The sequence below is a fragment of the Protopterus annectens genome, chromosome 7.part0, assembly GCF_019279795.1.
Source record: "Protopterus annectens isolate FY-2018-M chromosome 7.part0, PAN1.0, whole genome shotgun sequence".
Taxonomy (NCBI): Eukaryota; Metazoa; Chordata; order Ceratodontiformes; family Protopteridae; genus Protopterus; species Protopterus annectens.
Genome location: NC_056739.1, coordinates 1,592,801,015 through 1,592,823,166, shown reverse-complemented (window position 1 = coordinate 1,592,823,166; position 22,152 = coordinate 1,592,801,015). Strand labels below are relative to the sequence as shown.

The 22,152-nt window shown below is 39.3% G+C and overlaps 1 protein-coding gene across 2 annotated transcripts in view; it reads left to right on the top strand.

Moving 5' to 3' along the window:
• Positions 1 to 22,152, top strand: part of FGD3 (FYVE, RhoGEF and PH domain containing 3) — a 1,715,774-nt gene that overhangs the window by 1,392,638 nt on the left and 300,984 nt on the right. For both annotated transcript variants that reach the window (XM_044078146.1, XM_044078147.1), the window contains exon 17: positions 13,221 to 13,370. In XM_044078146.1, coding sequence (XP_043934081.1) covers positions 13,221 to 13,370 — 150 coding nt within the window. The remainder of the gene's footprint in view (positions 1 to 13,220; positions 13,371 to 22,152) is intronic.

Genomic DNA, 22,152 nt, shown 5'->3' with positions numbered 1-22,152 from the left:
CCACAAATTCACTGAGACTTAATGGCATACTTATGCTACTGCATCACTGCCTCTCAAACAATGGTTTAATCATGATAATCCACGGAAGGTATCTGGTTTATGGTAATATTTACTGCTCTATGGCCATATCTGTTTAGCCAGAAGCAAATGCCAACATAACTCACATTCCTGACATTATTTCACGTAATTGTATGTACCCTGAGGAAATCATTCAAAAGCAGCATAAACACATAATTTCAGATAGCTACCATAGTTTTCATCAGTGAATAAATTATCTTTACGTTTAACACACACACACGTGCAAAAGGTTTTCCTCATGGCAATATTGCTGAGCTGTGAGATGATATCCTTCATTTGTAATATGTATTTACCATGCCACTGCAAAACACAACCTCACCTTCAAAGTAGCAATACTTGCAAATGTTTCCTTGCCAGTACATTTGTAATGACAGACTCTGGAAACTCAGAAGTTAATGTAGTAAGTAAATTTTTTTTGAACGTTCATAACTATTAGTCAAACACCTAGAAGAATTTTAATGCACATTTCCCAAAGTTCATTACAACTACAGTTTTAAAATACATACTTGAACTCTAAGGCTAAGTAGTTACATGTCTTAAAAAAAAACATAAAAAAGAAAGAGGTTCAGGTATGAAATTTCAAGTTACTCCAGGATGGAGCTATAACTGGACAAACCCAACCAGTCAATGCCTCATTTGGATGGAAAAAATAAATAAATAAAAGGTATTTTTAAGGGGTGGTCCCTCTTGTCTTATACGCTGCATATATGGATCTTCTGTTATTACGTGAAACAGCAAAATGTTGATGTGAAAAACATTGACCCAAGGAGACAGAAAGAAAATTTAGCCTCCTACAAAGCATTATCGGAGATACAATCCTGGAACATGCAAAGAACAAGCAGTGCTTTTGCAGGGGGCAAGCCCCACTGAACTCCACATGTTTGGGGATGTACCCACCACACCAGTATTATAGTGGTTGTGCACTGCTGTTGACAGGTTTTCTGTCAACCAAATTGGGCAGGCTGGAAAGCTGTTGACAATATGCGCATTAAACCAAATTAAATGCTGATATATATGTGTATATATATATATATATATATATATATATATATATATATATATATATATATATATATATATATATATATATATATATATATATATATATATTTGTATCTGTATATAAAATCCATAGTCAATGGAAAAAAATGTAATCACTGGAGGTGCACTAACAGAAAATGCACCAGCAAAATTATGTATATGAAACAGCAGTTGACAAATGGCAGCTCATGGAAATACATGTAATGAGTTGTAACAAATCTACTTTACACTACACAAAAGGGTGGGAATCCTACAAAGAAATCACAAGTTAAAGTGCTTATGCATGGTATAATAATATTAGTTCCAGCCTGACAAGAATTATGGTTTGGAGCCACTACCTTCTGATGTGAATGTTTGAACCCTTGGGCTTCACCTTCAGGATCAAACCTTGTGGATCCAATGTTGTCTCTTCCATCCTTAACTGACAGGTTATCAGATCCATATTGATCCAAAGCTGGCAGCTTTGAGATATTTGGAACCAAGGCTCAGGCTCCTCCCCCACCTATAATTTCCCTCTGTCAACAAAATACCCCCAGATGTCATTTACTGCTGAAATGTTTCAGCCACGGTCCTTGGCTCAATTGCTTGATTCATCAGTTTTGGTTAGTTAAGTGCTTGTTTTCCAGATTTTTTGACATTAGTGTTTACTTTTTTATGCTAGCTGTATCCCCTTCTATTCTTAGAAGGCCAGGAGGAATCTGTATTTCTTCAGGCCTTTGGAGCTGGCCCATCTACTTCCAGAATGGTCAGTCTTGCCGACAAACATTGATTTGGTCTCTCAGCAGGCTTGGAAGGAACAGGATGTGGTAGAGCAAATCCCCTGAAAAGCTGACAATATTTTAGTGTCCCCTAAAGACAGGCCACACTAAAGCAAAGGTCCCACAATATATTACATTCTGGTAACAGCAGCTGTAAAGAAAGAGGTTTCAGAAGAGAGCTGTAATGTCCACCCCCCTAACAGGAAGTCCAGGGTGTTGGACAGATTTGGAAAGCAGGTTTATACTTCAGTACATTTGTATTAAGGGAGATGGAGTATTTAGTCCACTTAATGCACTTTCAAATGTACTTAACTAAAGAACCCTGCAAACTCCTCTCAAGATCATTTACTGCATGCTTCCATAAAGTCATGTACAAAAAGTTGCCTGTCCTATTTGTAATGAGTACATGCCCTTATTGTCCATTGTGACACATGGCAGAAACTGGCTTTACTATTCACCTCCACTCTTGGCAGTGTCTTTGTTATTTTATGGAGCATTTCAGGACATCCTTCATTAGTGCCCCTTATGATGGCCCTACTCTCTTTGGACCCAAGTTGTATGAAACATTTTCCATAAGTGAGAAATATGGCAAGACCCTGTCTGCCTTTGGTATCCACTTCTCCACTCCATGAAGGAAATTCTCCAGGAACCAAAAGGATGGTAATAGGTTTTGGTTCCATTAATCACAGGGTTTTACACATGACACTTCTGGTGATAGGCCTGTGGAGTCAGAGAGCGGAATAACAACAGTGGACATCACCCTTGTGTCAGAGGTTGTCCACAGAACCAAGGGGTTCCAAGCTTCCTTCACTGAGAAACCCTTGCAGCATTCTTGAAAGGTGGTTTGATGCTGCAGTCTGTAGGCAGTCAGGGGGCACTTATCTCTGCACCCTGTAGTCTGGACAGCAATCATCCACGATGTGTGGATGCAGAGAATAATAACTAGAGGCTACATCATTCCCTTTCTTTCCCTTTCTCCAAACTCAAAAAGACTTCCTGATGTACCACCTCCCCCAGAGAAAAGCACCAGTCCAAGTAGTCATAAAGATGCTAGAGAGGCACGTTATCCCATCAGACCAGCAAGGATTCAAGATTAATTTTGGTTCCAAAGAAAAATGGGGAATCAGGCCCATCTTGAACCTCAGCCACCTGAATCAGTTTGTGAAGTAAATTAAATTCTGAATGGTCACAGTTCAGTCCAGCTTGCCCCTTCTGAGGAAGGACAGCTGTATGTTCTTGGTGAACATTCAAGATACCTACTTTCACATTAAAATATCCAGGCAGTCCAGAAGGATCCTCTGCTTTCACTTGGAAGTGATTTCATTTTCAGTTCAAGGCACTTCTCTTTGGTCTCACCAATACATCCCAAGTGTTCACCTAATTCATGGCAGTGGTTACAGATCATCTCAGACTGCAAGGGTTTCAGGTGTTCACATATTTAGACAACTTGATCATAACTGCTGCCACCAGGAATCTACTAGTTCAAGCCAGAGACACCTTGCTCCAAATATGCAATCAACTAGGGATCACGATCAACTTGGAGAAGTCCAAACTCATGCCTGTTCAGATGGTAGACTTCATAGGATGTCACATAGATATGACCTTACAAATAGCCATATTCCTGGAGTCAAGAATCATTACTCTGTGGCAACAACCATCAGCAGTTCTTTCACATGAGAAACCTCCAGCCAGATGCAGTTGTTGCATCCAAGGGTCCATGGCAGCCTCTATAGACTTGTTACTCATGCCAAATTCTACAATAGAGTGTTACAGTGGATTGTCACAGTTCAGTTGTCTACGTTGTTCAACCCTCATCAGTCTTACAAAGGTATGCAGGCAACATGTTCAGTGGTGGTTGGACTGTCATCTAGTCTCTGTGGATTGCCCCTTTATTCTGACACCCTCACAGGCCACTGTGAATATGGGTGCTTCCCTTCTGGGTGGGTGTGGGGAGGTATTTTAAGGCAAAGACAGCCAAAGGCATCTGGACTTCCTCAAAGGCCATTCTTCACATCAGTGTCCTTGAGATGAGGTGTCGTTCTTGTGTCGCAAGCTTTCCAGGACTCCATCCCCAGGGCTGCAATTTTGATTCAGACAGGCAAAATCCTGGTGGGCTGATACATCAACAAATAAGGGGAAACATGCTCATACCCATTAGGTTGAGAAGCTTTGATGATTTGGCAATGGGCAATGTCTTCCCAGTACTTGGAGAAGTCCAAACTTGAGGTAAACCCCTCATTGGTAAGATCAGACCATAAACAAATTTCCCTGGACATCCATATCCTGTCCCCACCCCCAGCCAAGGAAATCACTGTAAAGAATTTCTCCAAAGCCAACTTTGCACTTCTCAAGACTGGGGTGGAATCCTTCAAAGCCCCTGGGCAAGAGGATAATACAGCCCAATCTGCAGAATCCTTTACAAATGCATTCTATGAGCACCTGTAGGAATGCATGGATCGTGCTATCCCAAATGAAACCAAGACTCACTCCTCCAAAAACAGGAGACCGGTCTGGTGGACCCCGGCCATAAATAAGCTATACAACAGAAGGAGGAAGCTACTACATGACAGAGCAAAATCCCAAAAAGGGAAGGCATCTCTGATCAGTATTAGCAAGAAACTTCGATCCCTCATAAAATCATCAAAGGCCAGTTTCGAAAGAAAAATTTCCCTAGACACTAAAGATAATCACAAGCCCTTCTTTAGTTATGTCAGAAACATGGACAGAAACTCCCAGATATGCTCTGAATTGTTGCATAACAGTACAAAATATACCGAACCTACAGACATAGCCAACATCCTGGCAGACAGATTCAGTGCAAACTTCTCCCCCCCTTCCCCCCCAAAGGAGCAAATGCCTATCCCAACTGAAGGTAACCTCCCTGACATCACAGATGCACAAGTGAAAGCTGCCCTCTCCAAAGCAAAAAACACAGCATCTATGGGACTGGACGGTGTCCCAGGCTGTGTCTTACACGAGCTCCAAGAAGAACTGAAATCTCACATTAAGTCACTGTTCAAACTTAGCCTTACTACAGGATATGTACCCAAAGAATGGTGTACAGCTACAGTGGTCCCACTCCACAAAGGTGGTGCCACAACGGACCCCGGAAACTATCGCCCCATAAGCCTGACTAGTCTGGTCTGTAAAGCTATGGAGCGTATTATCATGAACAAAGACATTGGGAGCCTCCAGACACTGGACCCTACCCAATTCGGCTTTGTTAAGGGCAGATCTTGCCTCTTAAACCTTGTTGATTTCTTTGAAACAGTTACCAAAGCCATAGATGAGGGAAAGGTAGTCCACACAGCTTACCTGGACCTCGCAAAAGCCTTCGACACAATACCCCACTCGGGCATCATAAATAAATTCACCAGCTTAAATATCAACCCCTATATCACAAGATGGGTTGCAAACTGGCTCAGAGATAGAACCCACATGGTCAGAATCGCAGGTGCCATGTCCGAATCCAAACCAGTTACAAGTGGCATCCCACAGGGCTCAGTTCTGGGACCTCTCTTGTTCGGTATATACTTCTCTGACGTTCAGGCTAACACGGGGGAATTATGGCTGACAAAGTTCGCAGATGACTGCAAACTGGGGGCCATAATCGAATCTCCAGCTGACACAAGCATCCTCCAGAAGAGTCTCACAGAGACAGATGCTTGGTGCCAGAGTCACGGCCTCAAGCTAAATGCTGAAAAGTGCATAGTCATCCCCTTTGGGAAAAACAAGGTGCCCACAAATTACCACATAGGTGGTAATCCATTAATCTGGAAGAAGTAATTAGAGATTTGGGGACCAACGTAGATAGTAATCTCTCCTTTGATAATCACGTTGCCAAAGTGGTTAGAAACACCTTCTATATAGCCCACCTTATCACGAAAGGGTTCGCATCTAGATCAAGAGAGGTTATTGTGCCCCTCTACTCGTCACTCATCAGGCCCATAATTGAATACAATGCTCCTTTTGGGATGTACCTTACCCGACACCTGCAGCAACTGGAGAGACCCCAAAAGTACCTCACCAAGAGGATCATGGGCTAAAAACAGATGTCCTATGCAGCTCGACTAAAGAAACTCCAGTTCTACTCAGTTGCTTACCACCTACTCAGAGGCGATCTATGCCTGACGTACAAAGCCATGTCAAACCCAGAATTAATGGACATGCTCCACCTCAAAAAATCCAATTCACTTAGAGCTACACACTCCAGGGACCTAAACCTCAGCACAAAAATAAATAGAACATGCTGGAGGGACAGATTCATTTCCCAGAGGCTCCCCTCACTCTGGAATAGAATCCCAGTTCATGTTAGACATAGCCCCTCGCTGACCCTCTTCAAGTGAAATTTGGACGTGTGGATGGGAAATTGCAAATTCACCCCTGGGATCTCTCCTGTGTCCCTGCTAGACAGAGGCACAGTAAACTAATCTTAAAAGGGTACCTTCTGTGACCTACTTTACAGAGGCACAGTAGGCTAATCTAATAGGGAGACGGAATCCAAATACACTCTGGCTAGGCTTATAAATGCCCTAGGGCAGATAGCCTAGTATCTACCTATGAACCTATGAACCTATGAACTTTCAGATTGCAATGCACATCCTTTGGAAATTCAGTGTTTTATTGGGCAGGTTGAGCAGATAAATTCTGTTGCCTCACAAGTGGTCTCTTAATGAAGCCATGGCTGCCCATATCTTCAGCCACTTTAGCCAGCCATGCTGAGATCTATTTGTTATCCTTTCCTACTCCAAATGCAGCAGCTACTTCATGGTCACTGACTGATGCTTTGGTCCATACTTGGCATCCAGGTCCCCCAGTATACTTATCCACCCAGTCACCACATACCAACATTTCTTCAGAAAGCCATGTAGGGCAAAGTGATAGTGATCGTCATTGCTCCCTTTTTGGCCTCATCTGGTATGGTTTCCCTTTCTCCAGCCTGACTTGATACTTCCTCTTTGGGTACTGGAACTTCCACCAGACCTGCTATCTCATCCATTCTGCAAGCCATATCCAGAAATAGCAGCCCTGAAACTAACTGTATGGTTTCTGTGATTCAAATGATGGCCAGAAAGTCTAGGCTTTCCTCCCTGTTCTTCATATCCTGATATCCTCTCAGAAACCTTGGACAGTGCAGTGGTGCTGTGGTAGCATTGTCACCTCACAGCAAGAGGTTCTCTGGTTCGATTCTTGGACGGAGTGCCTTCTGTGTGGAGTCTGCATGTCTTCCCTGCATTCGTGTGGGCTTTCTCTGGGTGCTCCAGTTTCCTCCTACGTTACAAAGATGTGCGTCTGGAGCATTTCTCCCCAGGCCTCTGCTGAAAATTGGCTTCATTCCAAGTCAAACTTTCCTGATAAACAAATGTTAAATAAAAATAAATAAAACCTTTTTCTAGAAGGGTTTACAGAAGTAAGTGAAAATGATTTTTCATTTGAGCTTCCCCCAGGGGTGTGGACCCTTTTTCAACCCCATTCCCTTCTATTTTGGACTTCCTAACTAGCCTGTTTCAGACGGAGGCTAGTTATTCTGCCATCAGGGTTCAAATGGCTGTCATCTGTAATTTTCATGTGAGAGAGTATCATACTCCTGTTGCTTAATTGAAGTTATTAAAAGCTTTTTTAAGGTGTACGTTTCTCCTTCACCCTCCCCTAAGGAACCCTGTTCCATCTTGGGATATTACTTTATTACTCCAGGCCTTGACTAAACCTCAGTTTGAACCTGCTGTTACAGTGGAGCTAAACATTTTTTTCTGGTAAAAGTCACCTCCACTTGAAAGACTTCAGAACTCCATGCTCTTTCCTGTAATTACCTTATTTGTTATTCCACAAAGATAGGGTGTCTACTCGAACTAAAACTTACCTTCCTTCCTGGAGGTATTTGGATTTCAACTTGCATCAGACCATTAACTTGCCAGTATTCTTCCCTATTTTTTCCATCAAAGGGGACTATAACTTCCATTTGCTGGATGCTTTTTATTAGCTAAGATTCTAGCTGCATCACTCTAAAACCTTTAAAAAAACAGACCAACACTTTATCTCCTTCTCTCCTATTAAGGTGGAAATTGATGTTACTAAAGTCACCCTTTCCAGGTAGACATTTGATTGTATCTCCTTAGTTTACAAAGAAAAAGTATTGCCATTATCTTGCAGTCCTAAACTCATAGGTGTGTAGCAGGCTAATTGCCCTGGAGCTTCAACAAGCCTAGCCCATAGATGTGCCCTGGCATCATGTCTCCCAACGTTAGTTCCCAGTACCTTTATCAAGTAGGTCCAATGGAGTGATCCCTGGGGTGAACTTTCTATTTCCCATCCACTCATTAAGATTTCTCTTGAAGAGGGCCAGTGAGGTGCTCTGCTTGACATGTATGGGAAGTCTATTCAAGAGTATGGGCAGTCTCTGGGTTATGAATCTGTCCCTCCAGCGTGTTCTTTTGATTGTGGTAATGAGGTTAAGGTCTCCGAAGCATGTGGTGTGGAGGGATTGGGATTTCTTTAGATCTAGCATTTCTAATAGAGCTGGGTCAGACATGGTTTTGTAAGTCAGGCAGAGGTCGCCTCTTAGTAGATGATATTTGAGTCTGTCCATGTAGGACATGTGTTTAAGGTCTAGGATCCTCTTCATGAGATACTTCTGTGGCCTTTCCAGCTGTTGCATGTGTCTAGTGAGCTACATGCCAAATGAGGAGTTATACTTGATGATTGGCCTAATGAGGGCAGAGTAGAGAGAGATTCTGCTCATTCTACAAAAGAAGTTGCAACTTCCACAGCTTTTTTTTTTCAGAGTTCCTATTGATGATATTTGTGGTGCAACCACATTGTCCAGTGAACATACAATTATACCCCATTACAAAACTGGATTTGCAGTCCAAATCTTGGGCTTCATTTTGGTCCACCATCCCCAAGAATATCCTTCTATGAGACCTCCCAGGGTTCTGTGAGATGTATTAATGCTATAATACAAGTTGCATGATTCACTAACTGGTTTGTCTGCATTAATAACCTAGCAGATGTCATTTTCTTTATATATGATCCCCATTGTTGTCAGCATACAGTCTTTTTCTGTCACATTTTCTGGTGATTTTATAACCAGCTTAACCACAATCACACTTTGTTTTATTACCACATATATACAAGTGTATGGCATAAAACCTCTGATGCTGAAGATGATTGACTTCATGCTGTGTTGTTAATTGATTAGTCATAAACATTGCCCATTCTATAAATAACTTTTAAATGGAATACAACAAGACCCGTCTCCCACAGATTCACAATTTGTAAACTTTGTGAAGTGCGTTGTTATTTTTCTGTCACCAGTTTTCCACTGTATCCCCCATTTGCTTACTGCAGTAGACAATGTATCTATTTTCTGTCTGTCTATCTATCTATGTCTATCTATCTATTTATCTGTATATCTACTTGTTCATTCTTTCAGTCATTCATTCATTTATTTATTGATTAATTTGTTTTCTTTTTAGAGTGGTGTTTACTTGGACATTTCACCAATTAGTTGGCATATGTTGCTGTGACTCATTGAACCTGTACGAGCACAAGAGAATATAAAATGGAGTGAAACTGTTGCAAAGCAGTCTGTCTATAAGAACCCAAGTTTTGACTGTGCAAAATTTGCTCTAAACATGGACAGTTTCACAGTACATAAACTTTGTGAAGTATGTTGCTATTTTCCCGTTACCAGTTTTCCACTTTATCCCCTATTTACTTACTGTAGTAGACAATTTATCTCTCTATCTATCTATGTATCTATCTATGTATCTGTCTATCTATCTATCTATCTATCTATCTATCTATCTATCTATCTATCTGTATATCTACTTGTTCATTCATTCATTCATTCATTCATTCATTCATTCATTCATTCATTCATTCATTCATTCATCCATTCATTTATTAAATCATTTTCTTTTCAGAGTGGTGTTTACTTGGACTTTCCACCAAATAGTTGGCATACATTGTTCTGAATCATTGAAAATACTGTACCAGCACAAGATAACTTAAAATGGAATGAAACTGCTGCAAAGCAGTCTATCTGCAAGAACCAATGTCAATGCAGATGTCATTTTCTTTATATATGATCCCCATTGTTGTCAGCATACAGTCTTTTTCTGTCACATTTTCTGGTGATTTTATAACCAGCTTAACCACAATCACACTTTGTTTTATTACCACATATATATAGGTGTATGGCATAAAACCTCTGATGCTAAAGATGATTGACTTCATGCTGTGTTGTTAATTGATTAGTCATAAACATTGCCCATTCTATAAATAACTTTTAAATGGAATACAACAAGACCCGTCTCCCACAGATTCACAATTTGTAAACTTTGTGAAGTGCGTTGTTATTTTTCTGTCACCAGTTTTCCACTGTATCCCCCATTTGCTTACTGCAGTAGACAATGTATCTATTTTCTGTCTGTCTATCTATCTATGTCTATCTATCTATTTATCTGTATATCTACTTGTTCATTCTTTCAGTCATTCATTCATTTATTTATTGATTAATTTGTTTTCTTTTTAGAGTGGTGTTTACTTGGACATTTCACCAATTAGTTGGCATATGTTGCTGTGACTCATTGAACCTGTACGAGCACAAGAGAATATAAAATGGAGTGAAACTGTTGCAAAGCAGTCTGTCTATAAGAACCCAAGTTTTGACTGTGCAAAATTTGCTCTAAACATGGACAGTTTCACAGTACATAAACTTTGTGAAGTATGTTGCTATTTTTCTGTTACCAGTTTTCCACTTTATCCCCTATTTACTTACTGTAGTAGACAATTTATCTCTCTATCTATCTATGTATCTATCTATGTATCTATCTATCTATCTATCTATCTATCTATCTATCTGTATATCTACTTGTTCATTCATTCATTCATTCATTCATTCATTCATCCATTCATTTATTAAATCATTTTCTTTTCAGAGTGGTGTTTACTTGGACTTTCCACCAAATAGTTGGCATACATTGTTCTGAATCATTGAAAATACTGTACCAGCACAAGATAACTTAAAATGGAATGAAACTGCTGCAAAGCAGTCTATCTGCAAGAACCAAAATTTGACTGTGTAAAATTTGCTCTAAACATGTCCACTTATTATTCTGACAATGTTCTATGTAGTTCTGTGGCAGAGCCATTTGCCATAGGCTGCTACTACCATTTCCTTTATCACCCTAATAATACCCCAATCCTTACTATTCGCCAATACAGTAGGAAAAAGCTGGAACCAGCTTCCTAGTGAACTTTCGTCTCTTGCTTCCACTCATCACTTTAAAAAGCATCTTAAAGAATATCTTAAAAATCATTGGCTTTGTCCCTGCTCTAACCCAGACTGATATACCCTGACTGTTATATCTTTCCCCTTTTTTGCTGTCCTCTCATAGCAAGAGGTTGTTCCGTTCGATTCTCAGCTAGAGCGTCTTCTGTGTGGAGGCATACGTGAATGGGGCATGCCTTCATTGAAGGTTGTGCGTCAGGGCTGGTAACTCGGTATGTAAAAATCAACTACCAATCATTAGCAGACCGGAGTTCCGCTGTGGCGAGCCCTAACCGGGAAAAGCCGAAAGACACACACAACAACACTTCTATACTCCACTGTTCTATGTCACATACCTGTAAAAAAAAAATATATAAGAAATTTTTACAATTCAATATTTTTTTCTTTTTTGATTGCTCTCTCTCAAATTATTGCTCTCAGCATTTGATCTTAGTGTTAACCTACTAAGGACACTGTTACATTGAGGTGGACATAAGTTTATAATGTCCTGTAATTTATTTTGACTATTACTGTATATTGTAATCTTTGTCACTGCTAATGCTTGGAGCTTTTCTCCCCGGGCCTCTACTGAAAATGGACATATATCCAGTTAGACTAGCCCAGTCAACAAATGTAAAATAAATAAATAAAATAAATAAATAATAAATAAATATTTAAGGGTCTTTATTATTTTGGTGATGCCCTTAATTATCGCATCACAAAGAAAATGTCACAGGACTGATTTGCAAAAAATTATACATCGGGTTGTTCTTTGTCTGCAGTCATTTTATTTAGATACCTTCATCTGTAAACTTGAAATAATGGAAGATGCTTCATTTCACTGGCATACTTTAAGAGTGGGAATTTAGAATGGCATACACTCTTTCAGTTTTTTCATATTTTGAGAATGACATCATCCTGGCATTCACTTGTTATGAAGTGAATGTACTGCATGTAATTGTTTTGTGTTTCAAGCAGACATGTATGCTCTAAATAACTTTGTACTTGCAAAACAGTATGCAGTAGAAAAGCATATGATGAGTATTTAGCAACCAGGTAATAACCAATGCAACAAAACTTTAACAAAAACAGTTGTTTGCCAACAGTGACAGGCAGGAGAGAGGCGCACTCTGAAACAGTGGGGTGAAACTCTTCTAAATTTTTATGCAAGGGAATTTCTGGGTAGCCGTGCAAGTACAGTAAATACTTTTTCCCTTCGTCTTTGGGCTTTATCCTTAAGCATTTGCTAAACTGACGGCGTTACCCCGTGGTCACTGCCCTCTCCAGAACTGTGACTGTGGGGTGTTAATTTTCGGAGGTAGGGGGTAGTAAAATATTAGAAACTTGGTGGCTTTATATGAAAAGTCAAGAGCTTACTTGTGTTGCTGAGTCTTGAAGCATCAAAGAACGAATGTGAGTCAGGACAGGTAGATCTACACCTAGAGAGTTTTTTTCAGTCTGAATACTGCTACCATCTGCACCATCATATCCTGAGGACTTTGGGCTTTATGGAAAGGATTAAAAAGTGAGCAGTGTCTGTTCCAATGGCAAATATTAAGTGAGTTAACCAAAACAGAGACTCACTCTTGAAAAGTTAATCCATGATTTTTGCCTTATCTGGCCACAGTGTTTCTCAACCAGCAACCTTGTGTGGTACCTTATCGTTTGTCCAGACACTTGATTCTACAGTAATGCATGTTTTACTAAAATTCTGAAAAATATGAAGAGACAATTTCTAGTAAAACTTAACTGAGTGATTTATTCTTGATTTATGCTCTTCTGCTATCACAAACTTTAGTGTAAAACTGTAAATATAAATCAAACATAAAATATTTCTGACTAGGTCCACTAAACAGCTTATTGTCATCAGTGAAACCAAGAAACTGCAAGATTCATTCAAGTCAGCTATCCACTGTGTTTATTAAGATTAGTGATAAGTTTCAAAGCAAATCATTACTAATTACTATAATAACTCATTGATAGTTATTGATGCGATACTTTTTAATTAAAACAAATGAACAAGATACTAAATTAGTTTTAACAAAAAATTATTTTTTTCTTTGACATAGGTCATTTGTGCCAAGTGTTCTGAATTTAAGGTACTTGCTGACAATCGCAATAATCGAGTATGTAAAGAATGTTATGAGTTTTCAGCGTCAGTGCCATGTAGTCCTGTGATGGAGAGTTCTGCTGAGCAGAAAAGAAGATTAGCAGCAGAGGTATGTTGAATACCAAAAATAAACAGACAAACAAACAAATATCTACTGCATCCACCACTGTCTAATTTTCTTCCAAGAATGTGAGACTTCACTAAATCTGTTATTAAATGTCTGTTCTTTTTTTTTAAGTAGCTATAGTCAGGGTATATGTTTCATTTCTTTTCCTGCAGCAGACCTTCAGACACATATGCTGAAAAAGAAAACATTTAGCAGAAGAAGCATACTCAAAACAGTTGCTGTTTAGAGTTGCTAGAGGCATAGATATGCCCATTAGAAATTAAGAGGTATTTTGCATCTGTCCTTAATATTTCATTTCATATTTCAGCAGGGGTGGCTCGTGCCATTGGACTGCCGGACTGCAGCCCCCCCAGAAAGAAAAAAGTACTTTTTAGTTATATAATTTAATTTTTACTGTCTTTCTCATTCTCTTATCAGCCGACTGACTCATCTGCGAGTACGAGCATGTGCACTTTCCAATTCCAGGTTGCAGTTTTAAAAAAATAAGTTTTTTTTTTCTCTTTCTCTAAGAGATCCACTCCAGCGCTACAGTCCGGATAACGCACTAAGGCATCAGTGTGATGCCCAGCAATCTATGCGGTTTGGAACCGCATAGAATTGGAAGGGGTTCGGACTGCAACGTCCGCAGGCACGTACATGACGTGGATGGGCTAAATGGCTGCTGATTGGTTGTCGCTCTCTTCCCGGGCTTTATGTGCTGGGAAAAGAGCGAGAAGCAAACAGTTGCAGCCAGTTTAGTGAGTAAACTTGTTTGCGGTTGACCGGTTGTGGATTTTATTTGCTTGGTGGCCTAATTTCGTTCGCTGGACGACAGACGTGACACAGCAGCTGAAAAAGAAGTACAGAGTTTCTTTTCTTCTTGGTGGTATGTGTAACACAGTAACAAACTTGTCTTGATAATGTTTATTGCTTTTTAATATTTTCTCTTACATCAGATGATTATCTGATGAAGTCTGTGCAGGAAGGATGATAACGTGGTGAATTCATTAAGCATTAATGTAATTTATAATAAAGATCGGTGTCCAAACTTGTCATCTGGTTGCTCGTGACATTATAGTTCCTATTTTGGATTGTGGTGTTCGTGGTTTGCTTAGCACTTTTCCTCCTTTGGTCTTTCTTGATGTTCATGCTATATTGATTTTGAGCCTTGTGGTCTTAGCAAAATCATCCTTGGTAAATTCATCAAACCAAAGTACCAGCTAAGGCATGGTTCACAAAGAAGATCCCTATGACAACACAATTAAAATTAAGAAGACTTATTGTGTACACAATCATGCCAAAAGTAATTATCAATAAAAAAGCACACAATACAACACAGGGGGCCTCAGCAAAAAATGGCTATCTAGCATCATCTTGCAAGGCCACTACTTCCAAGGTGAAGAGTAGGTGGAAGAGTGCATTGCCAAATAATTGGCAGACATAACCAAAACAGATATAGGAAACCTTAAGCATTCTTCATAGATGTAGAACATCGATCACTGGCAGCAATGTGAGCTGCAGCAAGAATTGGAAAACTATTAAATATGCATATGTAGCTAGTCTCTCCTCAATGTACAATCTGTGCTGTGGAACCAGACTACTTGACAGCAGCCAGTGTCTGTAATATTCTAGAGTTGCTGTTCAATATAGGCCCAGGGCATCTGCTGGCAGAGCCATCCATAGGAGGTGTGCAGCCCAAGGGAAAGGGCTCCTTGGTACCCTTCACTGTCTAATGGTCTCACCCTCAATCACCCAAGTGCTTCTATATGTTTCAAGCATCCTGGCCTCCCTACGCATTTAGATTACTTTATTCTTGATTTTTCATACTTTGTCTTGCATGTCAGCATTTCCCTCGTAACTTTCAACACATCTGTTCTTTTAACATCTGCACCTGGCCCAGCAACATCAGTTTATGTGTCAGTTTTGTGACTACTTTATTACCCTGCCATATGTATGTCTGATATACTGGTAAACTAGTTCTTTGCTCGGTATCTTGTGCAGCTGGGTTGCAGTGCACATGCTGGAGTGCGCTGTACTTGCTATGCTTGATATGCCAGTTTGGGCCAGCCAGTATAATGGACAGTAGGACTGAGTGCCATGTTGTTAGGGATACAGCTTGTTTAGAACCATCCTTTTATTGTGGCCACAGATTGTATTCTCAATTCACTGAGTGCATGACTGTTGCAGTTTGCATTCTATGCATGTCTGTAATACCAGCATGAGATTTCCTCTGTGGATGGGTTCCTTTATAAATGATGTATATATATTTGTTCTCTGTTCAGATCTGATAGGTTTGTTAATATTCAAGTACTGCGGCCAGTGTGTATCGTTATTATATAGCATTTTTCCTGTTATGCACATTGCTTTTAGCAATTTTCATTGAGTTGGTTTTAGCAAAATGAGTTGAGTAGGCCATTGTGTGCTGAGGTCAACTACATTACCTTTAATACAGCAGGGCCACTACAAAGATATATCTTTGGTGCACAGTCATGTATGACCTGGGGTCTGTTTCTATATTATGTCTTATGCATGTTGTCCCATGTTGTCAAAACCTAGCAATGGTAAATATAACCTGAGTGTACTCTGCACTGTGACAGAGTGACAGACATTTAACTTAGAAATCATGTCTTGTGCACACTGACAATAAACTGACATTGAGGCATCGCTGTGCATCATGAGGAATGCTAGGTGCTTGTATCACCACATGTGTTCAGAATTTGGCCTTGAGAACTTACAGCCAAACAGATAAGTCTGTGAAATGTTCCAAGGGTTAGATAATGATTTGAATGTGTTTCAGGGAAGATGACATAATCATTAATACAGGCTAGCAACACATCCATGGAGTTATTAAGTACATTTATTTATTTGTCTTTGTTTACCAGGAACGTCCAATTGGGTAATACTTATTTTCAGCGGAGGCCCATGGAGAAAAGCTCCATTTGCTTACATTGCATTATACTAAGTTCCAGTCAAATGCAGAGTAATTACATTTCTATTTACAGTTATACACAAATAGTAGTTACAATTATACATTCTAAGATTTTACAGAGGTGGACGTTATTAAAGAGAAACACAAGTGCAACTTAGTGGATTATATAGGCAGCAGTTATGTACAAAATTGTTTTGTCATTTCAGTAAGAGGTTGAGAATATTATGTTTAAGGAGAGTATTTGGAGAGCATTGTGCAGAGACCACAAAGTTTTAACCTTGGATGAACAAGTACAAGACCAGGATTAGTTAAGATACTGCTTACGCAATGGTTTAAAATGACTGAGTTTGTCAGAGAGTTTTATTTGTGTGAGGATACTATTTCAGGGTTTAGCAACATATTGGGAGTACAGAGAGTCTCCTGTGACATTATTTGGGCAGTGTAGTGGTGCAGCAGTTAATGTTGCTGCCTTACACCAAGAGGTTCTCTGGTTTGATTCTCAGCTGGGGTGTCTTCTGTGCACTCCAGTTTCCTCCCACATTCCAAAGACAGGTGTCTGGAGTGTTTCTCCCTGGGTCTCTTCTGAAAACAGACTCTGTTCTATTTGGACTTTCCCAGTCAACATATAGTAAATAAATAAATATTTGACTTATTTGTAAGTGATAAGAATGTGTTACTAGAACAGGGATCCCTTGCTGGACAGTAGGATATTAACACGAATGAGTTTATGTGCTATATTTAGTTGTGAATATGTTAGATAGTTGTGGAGTTCAAGCCAATATAAATGCTTTAAACTGTGACAATGGTGGGTCCTATGAGGGAGACTTGTGGCAAATTTAGCTATTTTACTGTAGCAGGAGGTAAATTTCTTTCTTTGAGTATTGTTTAAGTTTGTTAGGATAGTTGTGGTGTATAAACAGTCAGCAGTAAAAATGTGGTGGCTAGAGTTTTCTTGTAGTATCTGTAAGGAATTCAGTGATCTTATAAAGGGATCCTGATTTCTGATATGTAGATAAAATGGTATGCAGTATATACTGGTCATATTTGAGATTGTCATCTATTATAACACCTAGAAGTTTACTGTGAGTTACAGTTTCAACAACAGTAATATAGCTGCCTTTATGGTAAAAGACTACTTTTGATTTTGGCAACTTTCTGAGGTAAAAAGCATTAACTTAGTTTTCTTGGAGTTGAGTTGGAGGTTTGATTCTTTGAGCCAGCTTTCTACAGAGTAGAACAATTTTTGGGTAATGTCGTGCAGTTTATTTATTGTTGAGGCTGCACATATTAATTTTGAGTCATCTGCATATTGATCTAACCTGGCCTGGTGAGTGGAGGTGTAGAGGTTATTAATAAATATGTTAAATAGGAGAGGGCCCACGGGAGAGCCCCGAGGGACACCTATAGTAACTGATTGAAAGATGTGTAGGTTTGTTGCCATTTAATGGCTTGTTGCCTTCCTGACAGGTAACTAAGGAACATTAACTACATTAGATGCTGAAGCCCATAATAAACTGACAGTGCTGCCCACTGCCTTTCAAATGTATCTATGACTAAGATGTTTAGTGCTGTAAACACTCTGGTTTCTAATGAGATTGCCCATCCACAACCAGCATGTGATTCCATTCTTTTACTGCAAAGGCAATAGACTGCCTGCAGTGTTTCCTTATTAACTGTTTATCAGTCAAGTATCCCCTGAGCCATGTGGCTCGGACTCCGCGCATGCGTGCTTAGTTCCTGACTGCTGTGTTAGGCAGACCAGAACTCCAAGCACGCATGCTCAGGCATTCCGAGCTCCAGACTGCTCTGTTAGGAAGTCTGGATAGGGACATATAACCGTGGCTTTTCATTGTCATTGATTTTGCAGAATGTTCTGGTTTTCTGTCATATTTTTATACTGTTGATTTATGCTTCTTATTATTCAGAAATTGCATGCTGTTGCAGTACCCTGTTGCTCTGTATTAAAGTAGCAATGCTTTAATGACCATCAGGTAAGCTTGTCGGAGATTGTAAGATGCAAGTAAGCTTTAATAAGCATACTGTTAAAGAATTACCAACATTGAAAGCCTTTTCATTGTTGCCATGCAGAGAATATTTACATAACTAGATAACGTATAAGCTTTAGGTATTGAAATGCATATGACAGTATTTGTAGTAAAGGGCAGGATTACAGTATTTTCAGAAGCTCATTACATTTGTTGGAGACTTGCAGTTATCTTTGCAGGCTTTACCCGTAAACTAAACAGAATGCCAATCTATTATGTGTGGTCCATAACATGAGCAGTAATCCTATAAGCAGTTTATCTTGAGCTTGTTTCTTGTTCGCTGTTCATTTTTTACTTTGATCATGTGTTCTCCATGAAACAAGTAGATAGTTGTTGTCAGACAGCAGGTCTTTTTTGGATAAGAAACATTTTTACAAGTGGGGGTATCACAAAGATTGCTACTTTCAGCATGTTACTTGGAAATTTTATAAAGCTGAATATAAATTATAATTAGAACTGCAGTGCAAGGAGAAGTGGTTTGAGCTGAGTGCTGCTTGTTTTTTTTTATACTTAATTTTGACTGGCATTCCAGTAATGTATTTAAAAAGCAATTTATTTTTTCATGCCTCACAACCTTTTTGTTTCCGTCTAGATATTAAGTAAGTTGTCATGTAGCCAATGCATTGAAATATTTTTTCTTCTACACTTCATTTTGTCTTGATTGGACTCTCCTAATGATGGTTTGGCAGCGTATTTAAATTAAAGTTCCAGTTGTTGTGGTTTTGAGCATAGCACCACCCCTTTCTAGTTGGTCACACCCCTTCCCATTGGCCCCACCCCTTCAGCTGTCTCCTGCAGCCCCCCTTTAATTTGAAGTCACCAGCCGCCACTGTATTTCAGCTTCATTTCAGTTTTCACTGGACACACAAATCTGTGGGCATGAAAACTAATATTCCAGTCTGTCCAAATAGCTAACATGTATGCACTTGTTTACTTATTTAGCTGTTATGTTTTATTAGCTGAAATAGTACCAATGAGACCAACGCTTACTTATATAGGTGATACCAGCAGAAAGGCTCCTCAGTATAAAGGCAGGCAACATTTTTCCTGTATGATTTATATTGATTTTGTATCAATACAGATTTTCCCATGTGTAATTTGTTGTTCTAAAATTTATATCTGTAAGAGTACAAAGCAAAAGAAAAAAAGAACATTTATGAATATTTCATTAGAGCCCAGCTTTTGTACGTCGAAGGTAAAGAAAATACAGAAAACTAGAGTAAAATGCACCTCCCCTCCACTCATATTTAAAGCAGAGAAATATTTTCAAGGACATATAACATGGCATATTATATGCTTGAGGAAACACTTATTGTATTAAGAGTAGGCCATCAGCATAAAACACATGCAAACACACATTCAAACACCTGTGCACACCGAAACACACACACACGCACACACACACACAAACACACACCACACACACACATGCACACATACAATGTCAGCTTCCCATACCTAACTACTGTAATCGACCTCCCAGACATACACATATGCATAAGTTCATAGGTACTTAATAGCCTATTGATCTGTGAGGATCTTAAGAAGCCTAGTCTTACATTCTGACTTTAGTTTTTTAGTCCTTATATTTTGTGTATAAATAACCCAGATGTGGTCAGAACAAGGATATGTTGAGACATTTACTAGTTGCCCCATTCCATTAGTGACCTGGGTGCTAAACAGAGGGCGAATTTACAGTTTCCCATCCAGTCATTCAAATTACATTTGAATACAATGAAGTACTTTGCTTTATGTGGAATGGAAGACAGTTCCGCAGAAGCAGTCTTTTGCTTATGTTAAAAAGAGCTTCAGATCACTAGAGGGGTATTTACTGTGTTATTTGTCATGTGAATGTGTAATAGATCTGACAGGATAAGGTCTGTTGAGGCTGTATGTATGAGGCAGAGGTCACCTCTTAGTAGCCTTTATGATATCAGAAAGAGGGACAGAGATTTGAGACTGCCTGCATGTTCTATATGGTTTAGGTCCTTGATTTTGTAGTGAGAAAGTGTTGCAGTTGTTGCAGTTGTTAAGTGTTTGGACATTACATACCAAAACAGGCATTATATTCAACGATTGGAATGAATGAGAGCCCAGCACAGGGGATAACATCCCTGAATCTGGATGCCATAAAAGCTGTGTGCTGAAAAAAGATTTCCTTACAACAGTGGACCAAAGAACAGTTTGTTGTTGACATAGGTTCCCCGATCCTTCACTATGGGAAAAGCTTTAGTGTGTTGTCATTGAGGTCGTTACAAGGGAAGTTATGCTTGCTGAAGGACACTGTTATGCATTTCTTCACATTTAGTTTTAATCCATGATTTTGACACCAGATATGTGTTTGGGAAATGCTCTTTGGAGGATCTTGGTGATTTTTGAGTTTACGATGGCTTCAAGTTTATAGTCATCTGCAGACTTGGTTAGCCATAAACCCTTATTATTTACTTTAACCTTTGAGAAGTAAATGCCAAAGAATAGTGATCAAGGACTGAACCCTGGAGTACACAACTAAAGACAGATATTTTAGAGGAGGTAGAGCTACTCATCCTAATTTCCTAGTTTTTGTTTGTAAGCCAGTTGCTGTCCAACAAGTTTCATAATGATTTAGATTTAGAGAGAGTTTTCTACAGTGCCTAAATGACAGATGGTGTCTAATTCCTCTGTTGCTTTATTAAACTTCTCAAATAAGTTGACCAGGTTTAGTAGGCAGGGTCTGTCCTTAATGAATCTGAACTGATTTGGGTAGAAAATCTGTAGGTTGCCTATGTCCTTACTTATTATTTTTTCAATGATCATTGGTGAGGCTTATGGGTCTGTAATTAAACGGTTCCATTGATGCCCCAACTTTGTACAAGGTGATGACTGTTGTTGTCCTCCATTCATCTGGCATGAAGCCCGTTTTGGAGGTTGATATTGAATAGCTTCTCTAGCGAATCTCTTAAGTCCTATTTCAGGCTGACCAGAAGGCAGCCTGGTGTGTTATCCAGCCCTATAGAAATAATGTTCTTGGCCTTGGATAATGCCTGGCAAACTTGTTCTTGGGAAATCTGAAGGAGTGTTATAGATGTAGGTATATGATCTGGGAATATAGAAAGGGAGAGAGATGTGAATTTTGAGCTAAATTTGTCCACTGGTAGATTGGCTATGTCCTCTGGGTCTGAGTATGTGATATCATTTACTGCTAGTTATGTACAGTACTTTGATTTGCTTCTGAGGTTTCTAACAGGGAAAGAAGGTTTGGGGGTTATAGTTTGCCTAGGTAGCTGTTCTTCTCTTATCTGGTTTTGGTTGATTTTATCTGGATCTATAGTTACTTGTTGAGTTTAGCAAAAGTGTTTCTAGCATCCTGAGGGTTAAATCTATTTTTGCTTGTAATTAGTTTTTTCTTTTATCATAGAGTCTGTTTATATTTATGTTCCAACATAGGGGTTTATTCTTAAATTCTTAAATTTGTCATTGTATTTACTTCATAGGTTTTCAGGTGTGTTTGCAGCTATTTGCATGTGCATAGATTTTGAAGGTAAAGGATTCAGTATAAGCAGTGGGGTCATCAGGTTGAATTTAGTCAGGTAATCACTACGTTTTAGTAGATTAGTCTTAGTATAACCTTGGAATACCAAGATATGGACAGATGCTTCAGGCTTCAGTATTATGGTAAATATGACTGATTTGTGGTCCAATTTGACCAGAGAGGAAATGACATTTGGGGGAAGTAAAGCTATCCTGTATTGTATGGGCCAAGTCCAAGATTTTTTCCCCCTAGTTGGGATGTGAACTAACTGTTCCACAGAGTTTGTATTGATTAAGTCCA